The following is a 26,384-nucleotide window of genomic DNA, read 5'->3' on the forward strand; positions in this document are numbered from 1 at the left end:
GCGGACGCTTCTTCTCGCTTCACCCGCTTCTCGCTTTTTACAGAGAAACGGTCGCTTTTTCGTACCAGAGTCGCTTCAATTACCAGAAGCGTTGCCCTTCGCGCTTAAAGCGAGCGCTTTTTTAATCAATGCTTTCCACCTTTTCTTGAGCCGAGGGTCTATCGAAAACAACCTTTCTACCTCTCCAAGTAGGGGTAAGGTCTGCATACTCACTACCCTTCCCAGACCCCATCCGTGGAATTATACTAGGTATGTTGTTGTTGGCTAATGCATAGTTCCCCTCTTTCAGATGTAGTATGCGGAAAAGGAGAAATATTCTGCAGAGGCATACAGTAAGTGAAGTTGCAGGCATATATTGAACTGGGGAACTTTAAAAAAACAAAGTTTTGAAGATAGACAGAGGGACGGTGTTATAGCTTGCGCTTTTGGCTTCTCTACCACATGTCGCTCATCATAGGCAGTTAGTTCCTTAATATAGTTTTAGAGACAACTCCTTTATATATGTATCTATCCCTTATTTTCGGACAATGAGAGGTCCAAATTGCTCACCTTCCAAATAAAAATATAGCCAGTCAAACATGCTCAACATATCTTGACGCATTACACTAAACATCTATCCATACACACAATTTTAGTGCATGACCAGATTTGCAATTGGATAAACAACACAAGCATATAGTCGACACATTATAAAAAAGTTTAGATCGCACCACAAATACCTAAAGGCAATCATGTAAGAACACTCAGCAGATGACAACCATAACAGATACAATCATCAACTGGAGACAGTAATAAGTTGATGTTGAGAGACCACAAACTCCACAATTCATTTACATAATATGACTCCAGGCATCACAAAAGGCCTAATCGCGGAAGCTGGTCAACACTAATGCAGCCGAGGACAGATCTTGTCCAACTTCACTATGAATCTGCCACAAAGAAGTGGGAGTATCTTAGCAAACCACAAGAGAGGTGAGAATAGTTTTTCCAGTAGAGAAAACGGGCAGTAATAACAATCATAAAATAACGGAGCTGAGAATTTTGAGGAAGTTACATACTCCACAAACGAATTTATATGAAACACGAAAATAAAGTCTCTAAAGAGTATCATAGCCAAGAATATGTTTAACCAGGTTGGAACTCTTTGCAAGACAATCATACTAAAACCTCTTTTATTACTAAACAGAATTTCACATACTCAGTGAAGGAGTTCATGCAAGTTTGGAGATTTGAATAAAATACTTCAGCTGTTGTTTCCGTGTCAGCTCTACTAGAAGAATAAAATTCAAAAAGATAAACTGGTAATTACTTTAAATGTGACACACTAACTTAAAGAGCTATGCGAAAACATCATAAACCATGAAACAAACACAGTTTCTCAAAGAGGGCCAGTATAACTTCCATACTTGCCATCTCTTCAATAAGTTGATATTATATAAAATGTACGTAAATATAACATATATTGGTCCCATTCATTTTATTTCATTAACTCCTTGATTAAAGCCCTGGTAGGGAGAACCCCAAATGAAACCATCCAAAAGAAATAAAACACCCAGTTGTCATTTCCTGAATCAGTGCTGAGATACTTAAAAGTGCTGAAGCTCACTTTCTATCATAATTGTTAGAGTGCTTCTATGCCCAAATCTGACGGATTAGAAAAGCGTAAAAAAGTCTATACCACTTTTGACAATGAAACATGGGATCTCTCTGGCTTAGCAAGCATATGCAACATATGGGTCCTTCATCTCCCATATCACCCCAAAAAAAAACACTCTTTACCATCTTCATTTAAACTTTTGCTTTCGCGAGTAATCATAGAGTATGCTAATAGTTCCATGCAAGTATGCGGATCATAAGAAGAGACGCATCAAGAAGACTAGAGCAGCACAATGACATAAAAGGATGGCATTGGATTTTGCTTACACTTGGAAGTGCCAAATTCAAGCATCATGTCGTTTGAAAGACAAAAAGGTTTTCTTTATTTTGATAAGAGCCGTTTTAAAGACTATTTCAAGAAAGTAACTCTGAAATTTTCGTCTAAACTATCACAATCACTATATTTTTGTTTTTTTCCTCTTTTTCCTTTTTGTACTGGGATCAGTTCTACCATCAGTTCACTCATTTAACACTCATTGAATGCTGGCAAAGAGACTTTGCCACCAGAGACACTCTAAAGTTATGGTTAGGTAACACTTCACTAAACAACTTATGAAAAATACACATTGCATGCCACGACCAATGCACCTCCAAAGTCCAAACATCTTTCCCAATGTGACCCTAAGTAAGGCTCAGGGGAGAGAACTTCTTCACCTATGTGGTCTTGGGTAATGGATTGGTTGATTCAACTCAACGGATAACTCCAACCTTTAGTTATTTTAGTGGCCATGAAAAAAGGAATCTACTTTCAATTGACATTCAAATCCTAGTTCGTAGGACAAATTAAGATTAAGCATCCAAGGAATGCTTAGCAAATTCATATTAGGTTTAGAGCTTAAAATCTTATTTTAATGATGGTGTCCGGTCCAGCTTGCACGCACCTCGACTAATTCTACCGGGTACCTACTACCTCTCACCAACATAAGCATTGGATAACTCTGCCAACCAAGGCTGGGGCAAATGTAGGAAATCACCTAGTATTTTTTGCCTCCTTTGATTTGAACCTGAGACCTCATGGTCATGGTTCTCCCAAACTTCATTGACACTAGGTCATACCCTTGGGTGCAACTTAAACCTAATTTTTCAAAAGGTTTAGAGCTTAAAGACCAATACAACAGCATTTAGCAACTTAAAACAGATTGACTTTAGGGTTCAACGCACTTGACTGTTGGCATCCTAATACAGGCATATTGAATGTTGTTCTTCCAGAACTAGGCACCAGATTGACTACTATTTCAAAAGAATTCCTTTTCACATTCTGGTATATTAGGACCTTAGGTTTTTTTTCGTTTCTTTTCTGCGATCAAGCAAAGTAGAATTTGGAACCCTAGGTTCTGATGTACACAGATGTCGACAACAGAGAAAACAAGCCAAATTACATTTTCCCCCAAATCATAATGAATATCAGATTTCACAAAATTTTATCCATGAATCATAAAAAAAATTGAGCTCATCCTTGGCAGCAATTGCAGGATTAAAGAAGCAGCCATGCCAAAATAAAAAGGAAATTTTATGCCAATCAGGAAAATCAATAGGAAAAGATGCATAGTTTAAATCTATTGAAAGATAGAGATGGCAATGGGGTAGGGTGAGAGTGGGGCAGGGACACCTTAGCAGGGTGGACAAACTAGTAAAGGGCTCAATATCTTCAGTTGGAGTGGAGGAAGGAGCAAGGCTTAATTTTGACTTTCAGTAACTCCATTTACTTCCTTTCAACTTCTCACTTGACTACACTCGCACGTAAGTGGACTTAACTATTCTATCTGTCCCAATTTATACGACGCTAGAACTATTTTGGAGACTCAGAAAACATTTCCTTTGACTATAAATTTCTCAAACGTCTTTCTTAGGAGTAGTATTTTTTATTTTCAAAATGAGTTCATTGTAGTACTCAATTTATTCTCAGAACACGGAGCAATCACTTTTTGATATCAAGCAGAAAATTAACAAGAAGTTAGCTTTGTACTCATAACCTGATCAGTTATATTGGGACCAAGGAACTGTGAAAGAACAAAAATGCTAAAAAAACAAGCTAACGGGTTGCTATTTTACACGAAGATCATCAAAAATATACTAAAAGACTTAATAATGAAAAAATTAAGTAGCAAGAATAGCATTCCATAATCCAAATTAACAAAAAAGAGAAACATAAAAAAGTGTAACAAGGGTCATACCTTTACGATGATCAGAAGCATCATGGTACTCAGCGTCCTCCTCATCTTCTTCAGCAGCTGATGCAACAGAAACCACGGGCTCAGCAACAGCATTTGCACCACTATCCTTATCATCCGGGTACCTAACAACCACAACAGGACAAACACAGTGCCTCACACAATAATCACTAACACTTCCCAGTCTTCCATCGCTTCCTCTCTTAGTAGCCCCAAAACCTCGGCTACCCATAATAACAGCGCTAAGCCCTAGCCGCTCCACCTCCAGACATAGCCTTTCCCTCATATCGTGATCCTTAACGATGTGGATTTTGAACGGAATCTGAGCATCAACTAACGGCTGAGATATGTCCGAGGCTTTAGTAGTAGTAAACGTGTCGAAATCATTCTCCAGTTTTCTTTGAGACTCTTCGTTTTCGGTATCGACAATGGAGAGATCGACGGAGCCCCAATCGGCGCCGTAGAGGACGGAAGTGGGACGGACGTGGACAAGGATGACGGCGTCACCTGGACGGAGGTACTGATGGACGGCCCACTTAACGGCGAAAGCGGATTCGTCGCTTAGATCGACGGCGATGCCGATCTTGCGTTGAGCACCGGCGGTAGGGGTATCGGTGGTGGAAGGAGTGGTAGGAGGTGGGAAACGGGGGGAAGAGGATTTGATTTTGATGTTAGCGAGGCGGGGGAGATCGGAATCGGAGGTGGGGGTTGGTTGTTGCTGCATTTCTTTTGGGGAAAGTTTGGGGGTTTGGGTTGACCTTTGTTTGAGAGAGGGTTGATGCTTGTTTATCGCAACCGCTTATGCGAGAGTTATATTCCTCTTTTTGATGTTGATGGATGATCATCAAGGGATAACAGAATGAGAACGATTTTCTTAATACAAAAACCTCTCCTTTTCTGACCAGCAGGTGGACGTGCCGGAGTGGTTATCGGGCATGACTAGAAATCATGTGGGCTCTGCCCGCGCAGGTTCGAATCCTGCCGTCCACGTTTTTTTATACTCTTTACTAACTGACGATAATGGATATTCCTTTAGTAGGGTGAATGGATTGGGACTTGACTTGAATACGCGTTTGGGTGACAAGTTTGCCCAGATAATTTTGTTATGAAAAAATAAAATAAAAAAAGGGATACATAAGAGATTTGGATGGAGGTTATAATAATTCTATGAATGGTCAAACTAATGATGAACCTTAGGTTCTAAGTCTTTGAGATGGTCAAATAGAAACAAGAAGTCAATAATGCTTTCTGGAATCAATATTTATCTTTACATTATTGTTGTAGATATTGTTTGAATGATTATTTGGGTTTTGTAGGCTAAATCCAAAATATCGTTGTTCAGTACAATAATTCACAAATTGTTGTAGAAAATAGATAAAATTATAAAAGAAGTCTGATACTTTTATTCGATAGCATATACATTCCCTGGCCCCTCTAGAAATGTTTGGCATGGATACTTTGGGTTGTTAGTGTTTACGCTTAAAACTGGATAACGATTAAATTTATAAGTGATTTTAAGGATATGTAATTTCACTTGGCACAAACTGAGAAATATGATAATTAATATTAGAAATTTAAGCATAAAATAAAGCAAACCAATATAATGAAAGGTTATGGTCTTGGAACTAGATCGCCCTCGAACCAATAGAGTATGCTACAAAAAGTATGAACCGAACGACAGAGCTTGAGAGAAAATATAATGTAGTACTTTGTTATGCGTGAATGTCATGTTTACAAAATGATTAGAACCCCCTTTATATAGTAGAGGAATTCTACTTATGGTACAATTCTAAATACAAAAAGAAATCCTATGATTGACTAAATAATCGATCTTGACTTGATACATGCCGAGATTTCTGCCACAATCCTTGCTTGGTCACGGATATCTCGACTTCCTTTTATTCGACCCAGCAAGCTCCCTTCGATCTCGCTCGTTCTCTATCCTACTTCGATTCGATCTCGATCATGGCCGATTTCGATCTTCACCGGTCATTGATACATGAGTTTAGTGGTCCATCTTCGTGCCAAGACTCGATACAATGCGAGGTTGAGACTTGGTCTGCCAACCCAACTCCGATCAGCCACACAAAATTAGGCTAGCCCGAATTTGACCGTATACAGATAGTCCCCTCATTTCTTGGAGTATAACAACAAGAAACGAATTGAGTCTTCGAACATCCCCTCGATTTATCATGACGTAAGCATCGTGACATATGTGGCAGATGTGACTGAAACATTCCGTCGGTACTGTTCTCTAGGCATTTAATGCTTGTCAATCGATGGTCAGCCACTACCGGTACTGAACCATCGTCTTCAACCTATAAATGTATCTTTCTTTATTTTTCAAACTTTACTTACAAATCTTCTTTACTCTAATCTTCTAAATGTTTGCCTTCCTCAGAGCTCTATATTTTCAGATCTCTGAATTTCTATACTTGTTTCATTGCAAAACATCCAAGCGTTCCTTCTCCGTTTTGTTCTTCCCCATCTACAAAATGGCTAAGACCTCAAAAACTATCCCACACAAGGAAAGTGCTTCCTCATCAAAGTCTGTTGGTGCTGTAGCCATGGTGGAACACCCCCTTGAGGACTTCGTTCCGAAGAGGTGTGCCACTGCTGCTAATTTTAAGGTGGAGAATACACCCTCAACACCGGGTCGATGCGAAGCAATGTTGAGGTATATATGTACGATTACAAAAAATCTCCTCGAGAAGGTGAAAGAGGAGTGCAACTGGGTAGGCAAAGATGTAGTAGTTCCTACCCCCGAGGAATCCATCACAACTCATGTGGAGGGGTATATAAGTGTTTATACTTACCCTTTCATGATATGTCTCTTACACCTTATCATCGTCGCCTTTTGCAAGAGGTATGATGTCATTCTAGGCCAAATCCATCTGTCGTTTTGGAGGATCGTGATCCTCCTTGGGCATCCACTTCGATCACCTTATGCGTCTCCACAGCCCCCGGCTTTATCGTGGAGGCATGATCAAGCTTTACCGTCGAGCCACCAAACCCCCGTTCTCGAGCATAGACGAGACCCGATGTAGACATGTGATTTTTGACCCTCCCTAAGATTTTTTATATATTAGCGTAGAATATTTAATTTAGGCATAATATAAATATTTTAAGTAATTTTGACTCTTTTACTCTATTTTATTACAAGAAAACAAAAATTTACAAAAATTGGTTCATTAATGTTTTGTAGTCATTTTTAACCTAAAAAAAATATATACAAAAAATAGTATCGTATTTCTATTTTAATATGATATTTGAAAATACCAAAATAGATTGTTTTAATGATTAGTGTTATTTTAATAATTAGTTGAATAGTAGGACTAATTAATAATTGAGATCGTATTTTTAGTCTTGTTCGTGGGAAAGGATAGAACTTGGGCTCGAACAACCCATTTTTAGGCCTAACCTAACCCATAATTCCTAGGCTCATACCCCTTAACCTAAAAACCCTACCAAAAAAAACCTAAACTTTATATAAAAAGAAGACACAAAAACAAAAAAGGAGAAGGCTGAAGAACGAGAAATAACGAAGAAAAGGCTGAAAAAGCTGAAAGCTACGCAGCTTTGACACCCCCGCGCGTCATCTTCTTCAACCCCCCCCCCCCCCCCTTGATTCCATATTCTCGAACCTAACAAGAAGACTCCACCTTAGGAAGCTAACGCCAAAAAACCTTAAGGAGAGGGGAGCAATCAGCCCTAGGGACAGAAAGGCTGCAGCGGAGACCTCCATGAGCTTCTTCTTCATGAAGCTCTAAGATCCAACGCCACCCAGAGCTCGCCGGAAACGAACTGCAACAGCCCCATTTCCCAGCGACCATCCTTCTTCCACACCAACAGCCGCTCGACCTTCAACCATCTCTATCCTGGGCGATTCTCGATACCACTGCCGCCCGCCGGAGTGTGGCTGGAAATTTTCAGATCCGGCAGTGAAGTGTTAAACGCCGGTGAACCTTTTTTTCTGTTTATCTTATAACCACCTGTGTTAAAATAAAATAAAAAACGGGAACTATTTTCACAAAGTTCAAACTCAGTCCGAGATTCAGAGAGTTTCGCGCTAAGTTTTCCCTCAAGGTGGTGAATCCGAGTTTCCGATCGTTGTTCAATTGTTCCGGCCGACATTTCGACTCCGTGCTTGATTCATTAATGCAAAGGTTCATTCTTACCTAATCTCGATGTTTTGGTTTTATTTCGCGATTGAGAGGCAGGATTTGAATTTGTATGAATATTTTTCTGAATTTGCGATCATTTCCGTCCAACATGACTGTTTAATTGTTGATAATGAACTGATAGACAAACCATGATACAAACTAATAATTTGAAAAGGGACAGAGGATCAAAAGGCCATTGTTTGTTCATTTCCTTAATTAGAGTTTGTTTTGTTTCACGTTAGATGACGACGTAGATTTATCTATGGCTATAACTTGTTTATTTGGTTAAAGTGAAGTAACAGACAATTGTTAATTAATTTCCTTGGTTTCTTTTACTAAAGTTGTAAACAGTGATGAGAAAGGAATACTACAATTTATTTAAGCAAAACAGACCATGCTTAGGCGAAGTGACACTTGGGTTTGAGAATTGTATATTTGGCCCAAAGGAATCCGGCTAGCAGTCCATCTCAAACCTTAGGAAAAGTAATCAATTAATGAATGCTCGTAGTTTGCTTTAGGCGCGTATTTTAATAATATTACATTCCTAAATTTGGGTGTGCATTTTATGTGACCAAACTCCAAAATCTCAACAACGTTAAATAAAATGTGTCTCAGACTACGGGTGCATTTCATGTGGCGTGGTCCAAAGACGTGTTTTAGATGACGTTGAAGTCTTCCTTAAAAATAATCAAAAGAGGCTAATAAGTTAAAAATGTACCATAGGCTAAAACTTGTATTAAAATCAGATAATAGACCAATTATAATAGTTTAAGCGACCGTGCTAGAACCACGGAACTTGGGAATGCCTAATACCTTCTCCCGGGTTAACATAATTCCTTACTCGGATTTCTGGTGCGCGGACTGTCAAACAGAGTCAATCTTTTCCTCGATTCGGGATTGGAACCGGTGACTTGGGACACCATAAATTATCCCAAGTGGCGACTCTGTATCTTTTAATAATAAATCCCGTTTCGATTGTCCTTTAATTGGAAAAACTTCCTTATATACTATACCCTCTTCCGGGGGTGTAGGGGAAAAAGGAGGTGTGACAACTCTGGCGACTCTACTGGGGACTCGAACCCAGAATCTCTGGTTCAAGGTTCAAGAATTCGAGCTTAGAATAATTGTTATAGTTGGCTTTATTCATTATTTGATTTTGTTACATGATTTGGGCCTAATGTGCTAATTGATTGCTTTTACCGCTTTGATATTCCGTGAACTGTATATAAATTGTTGCGAAATCTCTCTTCTCTCTGAATCTTCTAAATCATGAAGAAGTGTGCACTTCGTGTGACTTCTTTTCTGTTAGAGTCATATCCCAAATTTAGAACGAGGTTCGGACAAGTTGCAAAGCCGGTGAAGCTTCTGTATTTCCGGTACGCTGCCCCCCCTCGGCTCGAGCTGTCCACTCGAGTAAGCTAGGTCTAGAGCAATAAACCTAGGTTTTGAACCTAGTACAACAAGACCTCATGTCGGATCCCTAGTAGGAACGTTTGCTTGCATCATGTGTATTTAACTTTGGAGACTCAACACAGGGGTTGGGTCTGTCTAGGACAGGTATACCAAAAATGAAAAAGACCATCCTGATGCATCTTATGTGCTACATGTTGCATTTAGTCAAGGGTAAAAAGGTCATTTGGCGAACCAATGATAGCTGAGGGTAAATGAAAAAAAAAAACAATGAAAAAAGAGAAAAAGAGATGGTGAAGTGTGAAGATAAAGCGAGTGGTGCCTAATTATATTTTCTGTTACATTTTGTTAAGAAAAAAAGAGAGCTTGAAAAATTCAAAGGATTTTTGTATTTTTTCATCATTTTTCAAAAATCAAAAATCAAAAAAAAAAAGGGGAAAAAAAGAAAGGGAAAAAAAAGAAGAAGAAGAGTTTACATGTTTCATCTTTTTTTTTTTGAAAAAAAAAAGAAAGAAAAGAAGAAAACAAAAATATTTTTTCTAAATTAGTTGTTATTTTTATTTTTCGCCCGTATCCAATTTGCCCGAACTACGCGAACCTGATTCTCGTCTCTCGGGGCGGGATACGTAGGCAACCCACATAGGGTCCGGTCTTCCTAGTAAATTTTAGGTTCTTGTCTTTGCGGGGTCTTAGCCAAATTTTGACTTCTAATCACTTTTTGGCTAACTAAGTCATTTTGCAAAAATAGCATCAATCATGTCCTGCATGTGTCTAGTAGGGAATATTATTGTTTCACATAGTGTTGGTTTAAGTTTTCTCATACAAGTGTGGATCCACTAACCGGAGTTTGAGCATGACAGATACCCCAAGATCACTGCATTCAGAAGCTGCTCGAGGAGCCGTTTTATGTTTTTGAGTCAATTATTTTTGTTTTAATTTCTAGTCATGTATAGTAGTATTTAGTCTTTTAGGCGATGTTAGAGTTTGTATTGCCTAGTTAAGTTTGCATAGTCTTTTGTTATTGTATTTCTTATTTTGCATTTGGAAATGTGTTACAAGTCAAAAATCCAAAAAAAAAAAAGAAATTTTGTGTTTTTATATTTTCGTTATAAGTTTTCTTTAGAATATTAATTCTAGAAATGAGAAATTTTTTTTTCTTTGAGATTGTTTTTCCTTTAGGCAATTAATATCAAAATAAAAATTGTTTTTATATTTTCTTTACTATATTAGGACCAAAATAAAAAAAAAGAAAATTTTCTTTTAGTACCTCTTTAAAAGTTTACTTTAAGGCATTAATTCCAAAATCCAAAAAGATTTTCTTGTGAGGTGTTTCTTTGGGAAATTATTGACAGATGAAAAAAAATTCTTTTTATTTTCATTAGAACTTTAGGATATTGTACATAGAAAAAAAAACATACTTTATCTTTTGTTTATCATTAGAATTTTGAAATCCAAAAACAATTTTTGTCTTTTTCATTTTTCATTACGAATTTTTCTTCAGGGATATCAAATAAAAATTCAAAAAACAAGAGTCAAAAAATATCCTTCTCTCTTCTAGGATTTTTCTTTAATAGAGTATTTGTTTCAAAAAAAAAAATCTGTTAAACTTGAGTTTAGAATAGGTTATAGAACATTAAGTCTAGAAAATTCAAAAAAAGAGATTTGTTTCTTTTATTTCTTTTTCTCATCAGAGTAGTCACTAAGGTAAAAAGAAAATAAAAAAGAGAACGTTAGTTTGTTTGCTTTACTCCTGATCTTCCAGAACTACGCAAAGATCTGATTCATGCAGGGTCATGATACGTAGGCAACCTACATAGGGTTCGATCGAATCATTTTTTTATTAAAAGAATGTGAAAAAAAGGGAAAAGAGAAAGAAAAAAATATAAGATGAGATCATGGGATGTGAGATATGAGAGAAAGAAAGGGTGATGATAAAAAAAAGAGAAATGAAGGAAAATAGGCAAGCCAGCAAGTGTTAGAAAAGCAAAGAAAAGAGAGGTTGAAATGAACAAATTGGGATGATGCCAACTAACCTTTGTACCCTCGAAGTCATTTTAGAACCGATAACTGTGGCTAGGTGCATTGTACATAAAGTGAGATTATCTTATGTTAAATGCCCTAACGCTAACGTGATGGCTTCATTTTTGTTATATTCATAGCAGAAGGGTGGTTGGTTTGTGGTTCTCGAAGTGGTAACTCTTCTCTGCAACATAAAGTCAAAAGACAATGGCAGACAATAACGGAACTGAGTCGGTTGATACTGGCGCTCGAAAGCAGTTGGTTGAACTGGACAATGGGTTGGTTGAAGAGGTGAGGATGTTAAGACAACACATGGCAGATATGTATCAGGCTTGGATGACCGGGAATGCACCACCCCCGCCACCACCTAGCTTCCTAACTAGGTTCCCCGAACACCGAACACCGGTCGCAGTGGCAGATAATCCCCCATACTCTCCAGATTCACCCGCTTACCATGGCTTTCCCAACCACCCTAATAGCTCCGTCACTCATTTTCCAATTACCTTCCCCAAAAATTGCCCTCCTGTCTTATCCACCATCCCCAACAATGAACACCCACTCAAAGCTCACGATGCCCAATATTACCCCTCAGAGGTTGCCCACAAATTCCCAACTCATACAAACAGAGCCCTCGGGATAAGTCGCATGTTGAAAATGAAAGGTTCACAGGAAAAGAAAGGAAAGATGGGATACCCAGGAGGCTGAAAGGCATAGAACAATCCTTGAAAAAACAACAAGGAAGGGAAGACCAAGGTAGCATGACTTACAAAGAACTGTTTGTGTCCTCTGACGTTTGCCTGCCCGCGGGGTTCAAAGTGCCAAAATTTAACTTGTATGATGGGTGTGGAGATCCGGTAGCCCACCTGAGGGTCTATTGTAGTGAAATGAGAAGCGTTGGAGAGAAAGATGACTTGTTGATGGCATATTTCAGTAAGAGCCTGACTGGGGCAGCTTTGGACCGGTATATTCGTCAAGATGTTGGTAAGGGCCTACATTGGGTGACATGGCTCAAGATTTTGTTCGATACTTTCAGTACAGATCAAGCGTTACCCTAGACTGCTCCTCCCTATCTAAAATGGAAAAGAAGCCGGAGGAAAGCTTTAGAGAATTTGGACTCAGATGGAAGGAGCAGACTACTCGAGTCAATACCCCGATTGAGGAAGAAAAAATGGTTGAGCTCTTCCTAAAAGCCCAGGGGCCCACCTACTTCAATCATTTGGTCTCGGCCTTGGGAAAGCCTTTCAATGATGTGTTAAAAATGGGGGAGATAGTAGAAGAGGGAATCAAATCAGGTAAAATCATGAGTTGTTCGAAAGACATTCAGAACATCCCAGTAAGCTTGGGTGGAAGAAAGAGAAACAGAAAAGATGATCCGATGGGCTTTCCCGATCAACATTTCCAGCCTCGACATCGTCCTCATGGATATCCTGATGCACCAGATGATCCTCCCCAATGCCACTTCTCTCCACGGAACTCCCAAAATCGTACATCACTCTCTCAGTACCCAGCTCCACAAAATGCCTATCCACCCCCACGAGCCTATCGAAAACCCCCTGGATCAGGTTTCCAACCCAATCAAGCATTTAAGAATGAGAGGTTGCTGAAAAAAGAAAAGGCTTTCACCCTATTGGGAGTGTCATACGCCAGTTTGTTCCAAAAGTTGAAGCAATTGGACATGTTGAAGCCGATTCATGTAAAAATGCCAAACCCTCTGTCAAAGAAGTTTGATTTTTCTCAAAGGTGCGCATATTGCTCAGATGCCCCGGGCCATGACATAGAGAAGTGTTGGAATCTGAAGAAAGCAATTCAGAAGCTTATTGATGCAGGTGACATTGTCGTGCAAAATCCAGATGCAGCAAACACTAGCCAAAGTCCATCGCATGTTCGTAATGAGACGCATATGGTGAGTATGATTTGTTTTGAAAAGGAATATGGAAATTCTTCTGAGATCCTCGAAGGTCCACGCGCTGCGAAGTGTTCAGTGCTATCAGAGGTTGATCTTAAGAACGAGCCAGCAAAGGGAACCCAAAAGCAATTTGTTAAGAACAATGTGATGCAAGTTTGTGAAGGTCCTAGTAATGTTGATGCGGAATTCAGTGGTTAAGATGCCGAGCTTGGCAATTGGAAAGACACTTCTGTCTTGGTTAGCCAGGGAGGAGTTTTGGTGGTTTATTTTGTTGTCATTTCTATTGTCCGGGTTATTTCAGGGTTGTAATCCAGATACTGTCTTGTGACTCAAACCCTTCTATCCTTTTAGTTTGCTTAGTTTGTTTAGTCATAATAGCCCGTTTAGTATTGTCTAGGTTTGTTCTAGGTTTGTAACCCCAATTTAGTTTGTTTGTGTCGTTGTCTAAACCCTTTCACCATCTGTCTAGTGCCATTTTCTGTTTTCCGTGATTTCTAGTCATTTTTGTTTAGCTCTCTTTTCTTTCTATAGTTCTTTTCCTGTTGTCTCTAGTGACGTGACATGTACGCATAATTCTCAGCCTGGTTTTAAAAGTCAGTTTAATCACGAAGCAATGAAACAATGTTGAAGATCCAGGGACATTTGAGGGAAATAAGTAAAGGCATTTTGAGATCACTTCAAGCCCGAATTGTGTGAGGCAGATAGAACATAAAGAACCCATATTGAAATGCATCATGCCGCATCAATTTGAAGATAAAAGCAAGTTTTCCCCAAATTTGTAGGGGGCCGTTCGTGGTAATGAGAGTGAGAGTGTTGTCCAATGGTGTTTTGTATATAATAGATGTAGAAGGCGAATGTGCGGATACGGTCATCAAGTCTGGCGCAATCAAAATATGTTACGAATGTTTTCCTTGGTTTGTTTAATTGTGTTGTTTGTACCTGACATGTTTTGAAGATTGGAATGACGAAGGCATTTTGTTCTGCTATCTAAACACTTTATCCCTCGTCACCCCTTTTGAGCCTTATTTATTTTCTCTCATACCCCTCTTTCGGAATCAGTAGCGAATATCAGAAACACAAGCGTGAAAGATAAGAAAAGGAAGAAAGAAAAAGAGAAAGAAAAGGAAAGAGAAAGAAAGAAAGAAAAAAAAAGAAAAAAAAGAGAAAAAAAATAAGAAAAGAGAAAAGAAGAAGAAAAACAATAAAAAGAAAAAGAGAAAAAGCAAAAGAGAAAAAGCAAAAGAGAAAAAAAAAGAAAAAAAAGAGAGAAGAAAGAGAAAAGAAAAAACACAACAACAAAGTAATTTCTATGACATGAACTACGTTCGACCTGATTCCTTTTAAGGATACGTAAGCAGCCTCATGGTTCGGTCTCATCAAAATAAAAATCCAAAAGTCCTCAAGCAAGAAACCGAGGCAGAAGTTGTGGTTGTTGTAAGAAATCTGAGTCCGAAAGTAGTAATTTTGAACCTATGCGAATTATTTTGAGCCTTTGATATCCTTTCTTTTCAACCCTATCCAAAAGCCCACGTTACGGTCCAAAGAAAGACCTTCCGATCAGTCTTCGAGAGATGCCAAGTCAAGCAAGGAGAGGTAATTCATATCAGGGGCAACACTCTGGTCCAAACAGAAAAATAATGAAAACAAGAGTCTTATTGGTGAAAATCCTCACGGGCACCGTAGGACGACGAGAGCTGAGAGAAATCCAAAATGAGAGAGTCTTATTGGTAAAAACCCTCGCGGGCACCGTAAGGCGACGGTAAGTTGAGAAAAAGAACAAAATGAGAGAGGCTTGATGGTGAAAATCCCTCAAGCACTACATGTCGAATAAGGATTGTGAATCAGATTGGATAATCGGAGCATGGAAGCCCAATTTCACGGTTTGGGGTATAATAGGAGATGAACATCAGACATGCCTGACAGAATAGGCCACAGGTGCATGCCACGGTCATTAGAGTTGGTGTCCACATTTGATAAGTTTCTACTTTGTAGTTTTCTTGTTAGGAATCATCTCTTTCCTTTGTCCTTTACTCTGTTCTTTTTGTCTTGTTTACTTCCTCTTCTTGAGTCTGTTTGGTCAAAATAAGTGAGAAATGACTTCAAAATATGCCACCAGCTTTCCAATTGCACAAAACGGGATCTGGCCAGTACATCAAAGTGTCATAAGTCAGGAAAGAACAACAAGCGCACTGAGCTGGTAACAAGCAACATGCTTTGGGACCCTTGTGAAATACAAAGGTTTGGTACACATCAATTCAGGAACAATGCAACAGATGGAGGGTTCTAGGTAAACGGATCAAAGGTATTTCTGGTGAAACACAAGGGTTTGGTGCATATCAATTCATGAACAATGCAACAAGATGGGAGGGGCTTGGTGAACAGATCAAAGGTATTTTTTGTGGTAAGATTGACAAAAGGTGTTTAATCAGTGACAAGCGAGGTCCTCCGAGCAGAAATCAAAGTTATCGTGGCAAGTGAAGGAGCAACAGGCCTCAAGGCCAGGGCCAGTGGTTTAAGTCAAGAAAAAATAACATGCGCGATGAATGGGTGGCAATTGTCATGCTTTGAGATTCATGAGAAACACAAAGGTTTAGTACATGCAAGAGCACAATGCAATAAATAAAGGGTATTGGGTTGGAACGGATCAGAAGTATTTTCCGTGATAAGGGTGATAGAGAAAGTGGTTAATTAATAAACAAGCAAGGTCTTCGAGTGGAAATCAAAGTTATCATGGGAAGTGAAGGAGCAACCGTCCTCAAAGTCAAAGCCACAAACCAACCACCATATTTTTAAACTGACAAGATTTTTCTTTGATTTGAAACAGGGGCAGAATATTTCGTTTGTTTCGGAGAAACCCTCCGTAAAGAAAGGCAGTCACCAAACAGGTTTGATTTTTGATTCTCAGGACCCTCCTGGAAAATAGGACCTAGTTTAAAGTCCAGAAATAGCATAATCTAGCATAAATGTATCCCAAAGGAATATAAGTTAGCTTAGTTAGCTTAGAAGTTTGCATGTTCGAGATATGATTCAATTAGGAGTTTCCAAGACCCTCCTGAATAATGGGACATAGCTTTAAGATTTCCATTAGATAGCAACATTTAGCGTAGACTCTGCTGTAGGGTAGTATAATTCAGCCATGAAAGTTGTCACCCTTAAGATAAAATTTGACCTTTGATTTTCAGGACCCTCCTTGATAATGGGGAGTAGTTTAAGACCTTCTTAGATAACAAGATGTAGAGGAAGTCATGCCTTTGAAAGATATAGCTTAGATTTAAAATTGTCGTTTAGTTAAGAGTTGTCAGGACCCCCCTGGATAATGGGACCTAGCTTTCAAATTCTTAGTAATATGATTCAGTTTAACACTCACATATGTGCCCAGCTATCAAACTGGGGCAAAAAGTTTTCTTTGTTTTGTCTATTTTGTTGAAATTAGGTACCCACTTGGAGAACAGGGAGAAGAATTTCAAGTCAGCAGTCAGGAGCCCGCCTGGAGAGCAGGGAATACATTTCGAGTTCAGGGGGCAGAAAATTTTCTTTGTTTTTGTCTATTTTGTTAAAGTCAGGAGCCCGCCTGGAGAGCAGGGAATACATTTCAAGTTAGCAGTCAGGAGCTCGCCTGGAGAGTAGGGAATGCGTTTCAAGTTCAGCAATCAGGAGCCCACCTGTAGAACAAGGGAATACAATTCAAGTTCAGCAATCAGGCGTCCACCTGGAGAGCAAGGGAATACATTTCAAGTTCAACAGTCAGGAGCCCGCCTGGAGAGTAGGGAATACATTCAACTTCAGCAGTCAAGAGCCCGCCTGAAGAGCAGGGAATACATTTCAAGTTAGCAGTCAGGAGCCCGCCTGGAGAGCAGGGAATACATTTCAAGTCAGCAGTCAGGAGCCTGCTTGGAGAGCAGGGAATACATTTCGAGTTCAGCAGTCAGGAGCCCGCCTGGAGAGCAGGGAATACATTTCAAATTAGCAGTCAGGAGCCCGCCTGGAGAGTAGGGAATACATTTCAAGTCAGCAATCAGGAGCCCGCCTGGAGAGCAGGGAATACATTTCAAGTCAGCGATCAGGAGCCCGCCTGGAGAGCAGGGAATACATTTTCAATCAGCAATCAAGAGCCCACCTGGAGAACAAGGGAGTACAATTCAAGATTTAGCTTTCAAGTTCTTATTGATATTTGGTAATGTGATTCGTTTTACACTTACATATATGCCGGATACCCAAATGGGGCCAGAAAATTTTCTTTGTTTTGTATATTTTGTTGAAGTCAGGAGCCCGCCTGGAGAGCAGGGAATACATTCAAATTTAGCAGTCAGGAGCCCGCCTGGAGAGCAGGGAATACATTCAAGTTTAGCAGTCAGGAGCCCACCTGGAGAGCAAGGAATACATTTCAAGTCAGCAGTCAGGAGTCCGCCTGGAGAGCAGGGAATACATTTCAAGTTAGCAGTCAGGGGGCCCCGTCTGGAGAATAGGGTCAGTTTTTACTTTAGTCAAGATCAGTTTATAGTTTTTCTAGTCTATTTTTAGTTTACTTTTATCATTGCATCAATAGTACAAGTGGCTTACAATTTTGCTAATCTTCTTAGTACAAACTGGGGCATAAAGCTTTCTTTGTTTTGTCTGTTTTTTAGGCGCCCACCTGGAGAACAAGGGGAGACAACTCAAGTTTCTAGAGAAAGCAGTGTCAAGGTAAGACGACTCGAATTTTAAGGGAAAACAGTTTCGAAGGAAGATAGTTCAAGTTTCAGGGGAAAATGGTTCAAGGTGCAAGGGAAAACAGTGTCAAGTAACAAGAGAAGATGGTTCAAGTTCAGCAGTCAGGCGCCCACATGAAAAAAAAGGGTTTCAATTCAGAATGCAATGCAGGTCAGTAACAGAAGAAGCTCACGTCAAGATTGCGAGTCAGCAGTCCTAGATGATCAACCGAAGTTTGCCACAATAAAGGAAAAAGAGAGAAAGGCAACAAGTCAATCCAAATGCAGAAGTTGATGGAGGATGTGAACTGCTTAAGACATGGTGGAAGTGACAAGCACTACAGGTCCGGTCTTGACCCAAAAAGCTGAAGAAGAATGAGCTAGCACCTGCAGCTAACAAGCGCCAAGGTTCAAATCTAAAGTCTGCATGAAAATCATTCAAGACTCAAGATCAAGTTTCCGAAGACTTATAGATAGGAATCTTGTAACTCGTAGTTGATAAGTTTAGCTAGTCTTTTTCATGTTTTGATTTTTGATGTAATAACAGGACTGTGGACTGGAACCTCGGCGGAACGGCACCTCGACCGGCTCTCCACCTCGGTATACTCCATCACCTCATTCACTTCTGAACTACACGTGACCTGATTCCTTTATAGCCAAGGATATGTAGGCAGCTCAGATACCAGGGCTCGGTCACATTCCCCTTCTCTCTTAGTTTTAGTCTCTCCAAATAAGGGTCGGGTCAAAAACCTGTCTAGTCATTCTTTTTCTGAAAACTCTGCGCGTCTCCAGTCAAAGAGGGGCAGCTGTAGACATGTAATTTTTGACATTCCCTAAGATTTTTTATATATTAGTGTAAAATATTTAATTTAGGCATAATATAGATATTTTAAGTAATTTTGATTCTTTTACTCTATATTATTACAAGAAAACAAAAATTTACAAAAATAGGTTCATGAATGTTTTGTAGTCATTTTTAACCTAAAAAAAATATATACAAAAAATAGTATCGTATTTTTATTTTAATATGATATTTGAAAATACCAAAATAGATTGTTTTAATGATTAGTTTTATTTTAATAATTATTTGAATAGTATGACTAATTAATAATTGAGATCGTATTTTTAGTCTTGTTCGCGGGGAAATGATAGAACTTGGGCTCGAGCAACCCATTTTTAGGCCTAATTTTGGACCTAGCCCACAATTTCCAAGCCCATAATTCCTAGGCCCATACCCCTTAACCTAAAAACCCTACCAAAAAAAACCTAAACTCTATATAAAAAAGGAGACACAAAAACAAAAAAGGAGAAGGCTGAAGAACGAGAAAATAACGAAGAAACGGCTGAAAAAGCTGAATATTTTTCTGAATTTGCGATCATTTCCGTCCAACATGACTGTTTAATTGTTGATAATGAACTGATAGACAAACCATGATACAAACTAATAATTTGAAAAGGGACAGAGGAGCAAAAGGACATTGTTTGTTCATTTCCTTAATTAGAGTTTGTTTTGTTTCTCGTTAGATGACGACGTAGATTTATCTATGGCTATAACTTGTTTATTTGGTTAAAGTGAAGTAACAGACAATTGTTAATTAATTTCCTTGGTTTCTTTTACTAAAGTTGTAAACAGTGATGAGAAAGGAATACTACAATTTATTTAAGCAAAACTGACCATGCTTAGGCGAAGTGACACTTGGGTTTGAGAATTGTATATTTGGCCCAAAGGAATCCGGCTAGCAGTCCATCTCAAACCTTAGTAAAAGTAATCAATTAATGAATGTTTAGGTGCGTATTTTAATAATATTACATTCCTAAATTTGGGTGTGTATTTCATGTGACCAAACTCCAAAATCTCAACAACATTAAATAAAATGTGTCTCAGACTGCGGGTGCATTTCATGTGGCGTGGTCCAAAGACGTGTTTTAGATGACGTTGAAGTCTTCCTTAAAAATAACAAAAGAGGCTAATAAGTTAAAAATGTATCATAGGCTAAAACTTGTATTAAAATCAGATAATAAGCCAATTATAATAGTTTAAGCGACCGTGCTAGAACCACGGAACTTGGGAATGCCTAATACCTTTTCTCGGGTTAACAGAATTCCTTACTCGGATTTCTGGTGCGCGGACTGTCAAACAGAGTCAATCTTTTCCTTGATTCGAGATTGGAACCGGTGACTTGGGACACCATAAATTATCCCAAGTGGCGATTCTGTATCTTTTAATAATAAATCCTGTTTCGATTGTCCTTTAATTGGAAAAACTCCCTTATATACTATACCCTCTTCCGGGAGTATAGGGAAAAAAGGAGGTGTGACACCCGAGACCGAGGTTGGATGGGAAGATTTGTCCGAATAAAGACTTCAAACCTAATCCCTACCGAAGACATGTCGTTCCCTGAAAAATGGAACATGAACCGTAAGTATTGCTTCACCTTGAATATCTAACTTTGTCGTTTTGCCTCTTATCTTCCTTCCTCATCTAAGTTTTGCTTGTAGTTGTTGTCGTCGTGCCGGAAGTGATCCCCGATCTGAAGCAATGGGTCGAGGGTTTAGTGTCGCAAAAGTCTTACTCCGAGCGTGCTTGGATGGAGTTATAAAAGGGTCGATGGGAGGCCCGTAACCATGGTAATTTCCTTTTCTTAGAACGATTTTCATTCGGGCTTCGCATAGGACTTACTTGTCTTTTTCCTTTTGTGGGCCTAGGGAAAGATGTAGCAATGAGACCCCCCTCTGCTGAAGAAGAGGCACTTCTTCCATCGTCATCCTCAAAGCAAGCCATAGAGAAGAAAAGAAAAGAGGCTTCGAGCTCTACGATCCCGAAAAAGAAAAGACCGGCTAGGAGGTCCCATAACCTAGGGGGGAGTCATCCGCCTAACTATGGAGTCAGTCAAACGGCTGAGGGATGAGGCTGAAGATGAAGATGAAGATGATGGAGAAGAAGAAGAAGAAGAAGAAGAAGAAGAAAATTCTGCACTGGTGACTCGAGTGCGAGCCAGTACCGATATTCAAGGAACCACCGGGCCGGCAGGAGCCGAAACTATTTTACCCCGGCCTGATGAGCTCGATCTAGAAAAAGTGGAATATACTTTACCTCGAGGCAAGAAGGCTACCGATGAGGCAATCGATGCTGGTGCAGAAACTGGGCTCAAGGTTCCTCATAACGGAGGCAATGCCTCACACGACCCGCTTAGGGCAATAGAGATTGGGCACTCCCCCTTGTTCCCTCCAGTATCTGATTCGATGATACATGACACTGAGGCTGCGGAGACTTGTCACGGGGAAGGATCCCACAGAGAGGAGGATTTTTTTCGTGGTTATTTCGTTGAGGTAGAGGATGTCACCGGTCTAGGTAACTTGGATGTACCGAGGAAGAGCTCAAGTGAGAATTCCTTGAGCTTTAAACTGACCAACCAATTCCTGGCCCCCAATGTCGATCCCGATCATAAGCGTCCACTTATCATCTCGGTCTTGGAGGATGCTCGGGTTTTCTCTGACCCAATAGGGGTGTCTAGTTATCTCCGATGCTTGGTTACCAAGGAGGATCGGGCCAAGATGGATGAAGTGGAAGTCGCTTGCTTGTTCAACGAGGACCATCATGCTCTTAATCGGGTAAGATCAAGGGTCTTTCCATTATCTCTTTATAACTTTAAATCGTAAATAATTCTAATATTTTTCTTCATTTATTTTAGGCTTCTATGTTGCATCATGAGGCTTTTCTTCGAATCCGAAAAGAGTGCAAGGCCGAGGTTCAGGGCCTTACTGAGAAATACTATACCTACAAGTTTCTCAGTGAGATACCTCAGGTTGACTTGGTGGCGGCTCAAGATAAACATGCTAAGATGGCCGAGCAGGTATTCCGAGTACTTCATGATAGTGAGGATGAGTTAGAGATAACAACTAATGATCCGATTCTGCAGGTTCAACAGAGGCTCGAACAGATCAATGACCTCCAACGAGCCGAGGATGAAGAGTTCAATGTGTGCATGGACATTTTGTCTACACATAAGGAGGACATCTAAGTAGAGCTGGGTTGGCTGAGTCTCAGCTTCGGGCAGCAAGGGAGAATGCCATGGTTCATGCAAAGAGAGCCGAGGAGCTTGAATTCCATTTGGCCAACTTGGCCAAAGGGCTCGATATGGCCAGGTCTACGGCAGCCGCGACCAATATTAAGGCCCAGGCTAATGCGACCCAATACAAAGCCAACGCAGAAGCCACCCTAACACAAGCATGGTGGACCATGCAAACTGGCAGGCTCGAAGGGAGGCTCTTGAGGGAGCTCGTGATCAAAGTTTTGATATATCTGCTGAAATCGAGGTTGCCAGGGCAGAGGAAACAAAGGCTCGAAAGCTGGCTTTTCCTGAGGAAGACTCCAAAAATTTGAGTAGGTCTAGTAAAGAAGATTCCGAGGGCAAAGATACTTCTTCCGACAAGGACCATGCTATTTAGGCTTAGTGATTTTTTGTTTTTCCATCGAGGCCGTCCGACCTTTATAAAGAATTCTTGATCGAGCCATATGGCCCTTGTAAAAAAAATTTGATAAATATATGAAACATCTCTCTTTCTATGGCTTATGAATCAGTTGTCACTTTTTTTTTTCAGGCTTATAAAATTATGGAAACGTATTCTAAGGTCCGAGGCTCGGACAATCTATTCGAAATCGAACTAGTACAACCTTTACGATCGAGTGAGTGTATGATCGAACCTGAAGTGAGGAAAACCTTAGGATTTTTATTTGAGCGAGGATGGTCGAACATCCCTTAAGCTCTTATATTAGGTCGATATGGCCTTTGTAAAAAGATTATTTATGGCTTTCTTCCCTTTTTCGTCTTGAAAAGTTTTTGTATTATTTGTATTTGCAAAACTTGTAATGACATACCATGAAAAACGTTCGAGAGTTCGAACAACTTTGTACTCATTAGAGTTTTCGAGGCTTGATATTATCGAAGCCTTTTGTGATTTAGCCGGAGGTAGCCTTTTTAACTGGTTTATGAAAGAACTCGAAGGCCTGTTTTGTTACAAAATTCGGACGTCTCCGAACTGCATTAATTTGGTCGTAGCTTCTTTAGTTCGGGATTTGCCCCTTGGGCTTATTTGCCCATTTTACTTCGAGCTTGCCTGAAATGTCAGTCCCCGAGTAGGGTGGTTGTGGCCTATGAAAATCGAGAATTGCCTAAAAGGTCTTATGATTTTCGAAGTTTTAATAATTCGAACTTGTTTATTTTTCGAATGGCAGTCCCCGAGCGTAAGGGTAATTATCCGAACTCTGGTTATGACCGGCCCTTAAGCTTGTATTCATAATAGATCGAGAGTATGAAATTGTAAAGTATCTAAGGTATGAGATGTCGACAAGGAAAATACTTCTCATTATAATTGATTATAAATGTGTACATGTTCTGTGTCAGGGCTCGAGCAAACTAGCGGACATTGTTCATTTGACCGTTTGGCCCTTACAAATTTCTCCTATCAAGACCCTGATGTCATGAAGTAATTTCCTCGCAACAAAGTTTACATTCAAGAGTAATGCCCCCCAGTATTTGAGGTTGATTGCAAAGAGACCTCAGATACTGTTGAACTGTTCTAAGTTAGCACGATCAATGGTTGCCTCATTGAAAACCTCACCGAAAAACCTAATTAGGACAAAATCGATCTAAGGGAAAAAGAGTGCAACGCATGCTTTCAGACCTAAAGACTTCACTCTAAGGAGGCCATCGTTGTTTCCAATCTAACACCTGCAAGAGTTAGTTTAAAATATAAATGACAATGGAAGGGTTTATACCTTAGCAATAGTATCATTTTAGGTGCAATATGTTCCAATTGCTTGGTAGTTGTTCACCATTCATCATGCCAAGCTTATAACATCCCTTTCCAGTGATTTCGAGAACCTGGTACAACCCTTCCCAGTTCAGACCTAGTTTTCCTTCATTTGGATTTTCAGTGTTTAGCGTTACCTTCCTTAGTACCAAGTCCTCGACATTAAAGTATTGAAGTTTGGCCCTTCAATTATAATACCTCTCGATTCGTTGTTTCTAGGCGGCCAATTGAATAATGGCAACTTCACGTCATTCATCTAATAGTTCTAGGCTCATATTCATGGCCTCATCATTCGATTCCTTTTTCGCGTATCAGAATCTGATGTTTGGCTTCCCAACTTCGACATGTATTAGCTGGCTCAGACTACCTTTCGAACCAGTGATTCAATGCCTGAGTGATTCCCATATGTGCCTTCGTGGACTTCCCTCAAAACATATTCGGTATCTCCCGGTCCCAGACATATCGCTAGCGGACCGTTGAACATCCTCCTGAGTAAGGTTCCATCTTCGGATAAGCTAAATCGGGCTGCCTTCATACAGAGGGCCCTTGATTTCTTTGGATCTAAAGGAAGTATTCCGTTCTTCAAATACTCTATGTACGTATTTCTCCTATCCCAAGTCAAGCTTGGAATTTATCTCGGCATTGCCTTCTTCGACCACTAACCTCATGAATTGTAAAATAGCCCCCAAATTAAGTTCGTTGTCTTCAACTGATGAGCCTAGGTTTGCGAGGGCATCGGCTTCGCTAATTTGATCTTGAGGCACATGTTGAAAAGTCCATTTTTTGAACCGGCGTAGAGTTACTTGTAGCTTGTCCAAGTATCTTTGCATTCGCTTTTCCCGAACTTCAAAGATCCTATTAAACCTGATTCACAGTGAGGAGGGAGTCACATTTGGCTTCGATCACCTCTGCTCCCAGGCCTTTGGCTAGTTCGAGACCTACAATCATGGCCTCATATTCGGCCTCATTGTTAGTCAATTTTACAGTTTTAATAGATTGTCTAACCATGTTACCTATGGGTGGTTTTAGCACGATTCCGAGTCTGGATCCCTTTAAGTTTGAAGCACTGTCCATAAAGAGGGTCCAGATCCCCGAAGATGTACTCGAGTTGGCTAAATTCTCTTTCAACCTTAGTCGTCCACGAAGTCTGCCATGATTTGAGACTTGATGTTTGTTCGGGGTCGAAACTCAATATCGTACCCGCTGAGTTACACGGCCCATTTGGCCAATCGGCCCAAAATTTCGGATTTATGCAAAATATTTCGAAGGGGATAAGTTGTTGCAACACGTATGGGATGCCATTGAAAATATGGTTTTAATTTCCTAGAGGCGCTTACCAAAATGAGCGCTAACTTTTCTAAGTGAGGATACCCAGCTTTGGCCTTACCTAAGGTCCGACTAACATAATAGACAGGGAATTGCGTACATTGTTCTTCTCGAACTAGGACTCCACTTACTGCTATCTCCGAGACTGCCAAGTACAAGTAAAGTTGTTCGTCCATTTTCGGGGTATGAAGCAGTGGCGGGCTCGATAAGTACCACTTTAGTTCCTCCAAGGCCTATTAGCATTTCGGGGTCCATGAAAAATTGTTCTTCTTCGTAAGGAGTGAGAAGAATCGGTGACTCCTGTCTGAGGACCTCGAAATGAATCGCCCTAGGGCGGCTATGCGCTCGGTTAGCCTCTGCACAGTCTTTACATTATCTATGACCTTGATATCCTCGATAACTTTGATTTTATCGGGGTTGATCTTGATACCCCAATTGGACATCATGAAGCCGAGAAACTTGCCCAAGCCAACCCCGAATGTACACTTTTCTAGGTTGAACTTCATATTGTACTTCCTTGGTATATCGAAAGTATCCTACAAATGCTTCAAATGGTCCTCTGCTTGCAGGGACTTAAATAGCATGTCATCAACATAAACTTCCATAGATTTCCCTATTTGTTGTTCAAACATTCGATTTACTAGGCGTTGATAGGTCGCACCAACATTTTTTAGTCCGAATGGCATTACACTATAATAGTAGGTGCCATACTTAGTGATAAACAAGGTCTTTTCCTGGTCCTCCGGGTTCATCTGTATTTGGTTGTACCCGGAGTAGGCATCGAGAAACTAAGAGTCTCGTGGCCGGCCATGGCATCGATCATACGATCGATGTTAGGCAAGGGAAAATAATTCTTGGGGCATGCTTTATTCAGGTCTTTATAATCTACACACATTCTAGTTTGTGTTTTCCTTCTTAGGGACTACCATTGCGTTTACTAACCATTTAGGATACTTTACTTCCCGAATGGATCCTATTTTGAGAAGTTTGGTTACATCATCTTTGATGAAATCATGTTTTACCTCGGACTGAGGCCTCTTTTTTTGTTTCACCGGGCGAAACTTCGAGTCTAACCTTAGTTTATGAGTAGTGATATCCGGTGGGATCCCTATCATATCGAGATGGGACCAGGAAAAACAATCCATATTAGCTTTAAGGAATTGAATAAATTTTTTCCTGAGCTCGAGAGTTAACCCCATGCCTAGGTATACCTTTCGATCGGGCAGATGCT

At 40.0% G+C, this 26,384-nt stretch overlaps 1 protein-coding gene and 1 non-coding gene across 2 annotated transcripts; one reads left to right on the forward strand and one right to left on the reverse strand.

Annotated features, from left to right (window-relative positions):
- Nucleotides 1-588: 588 nt before the first annotated feature.
- Nucleotides 589-4,798, reverse strand: LOC107827684 (universal stress protein PHOS34). Its single transcript, XM_016654867.2, has 2 exons — nucleotides 3,831-4,798; nucleotides 589-929 (listed from the first exon to the last, which is right to left on the reverse strand). Exons 1-2 carry the CDS (start codon nucleotides 4,549-4,551, stop codon nucleotides 922-924), a joined length of 729 nt encoding a protein of 242 aa, XP_016510353.1. The 5' UTR covers nucleotides 4,552-4,798; the 3' UTR covers nucleotides 589-921.
- Nucleotides 4,736-4,817, forward strand: TRNAS-AGA (transfer RNA serine (anticodon AGA)). The gene has a single exon. It is a non-coding gene; the product is annotated as a tRNA-Ser (tRNA).
- The last annotated feature ends 21,567 nt before the right edge of the window (nucleotides 4,818-26,384 follow it).

The sequence above is a fragment of the Nicotiana tabacum genome, chromosome 10 (genome assembly GCF_000715075.1).
Source record: "Nicotiana tabacum cultivar K326 chromosome 10, ASM71507v2, whole genome shotgun sequence".
Taxonomy (NCBI): Eukaryota; Viridiplantae; Streptophyta; class Magnoliopsida; order Solanales; family Solanaceae; genus Nicotiana; species Nicotiana tabacum.

Coding starts and splice junctions, on each gene's coding strand:
- LOC107827684 (XM_016654867.2), bottom strand. CDS start 4,551: ATGCAGCAACAACCAACCCCCACCTCCGATTCCGATCTCCCCCGCCTC.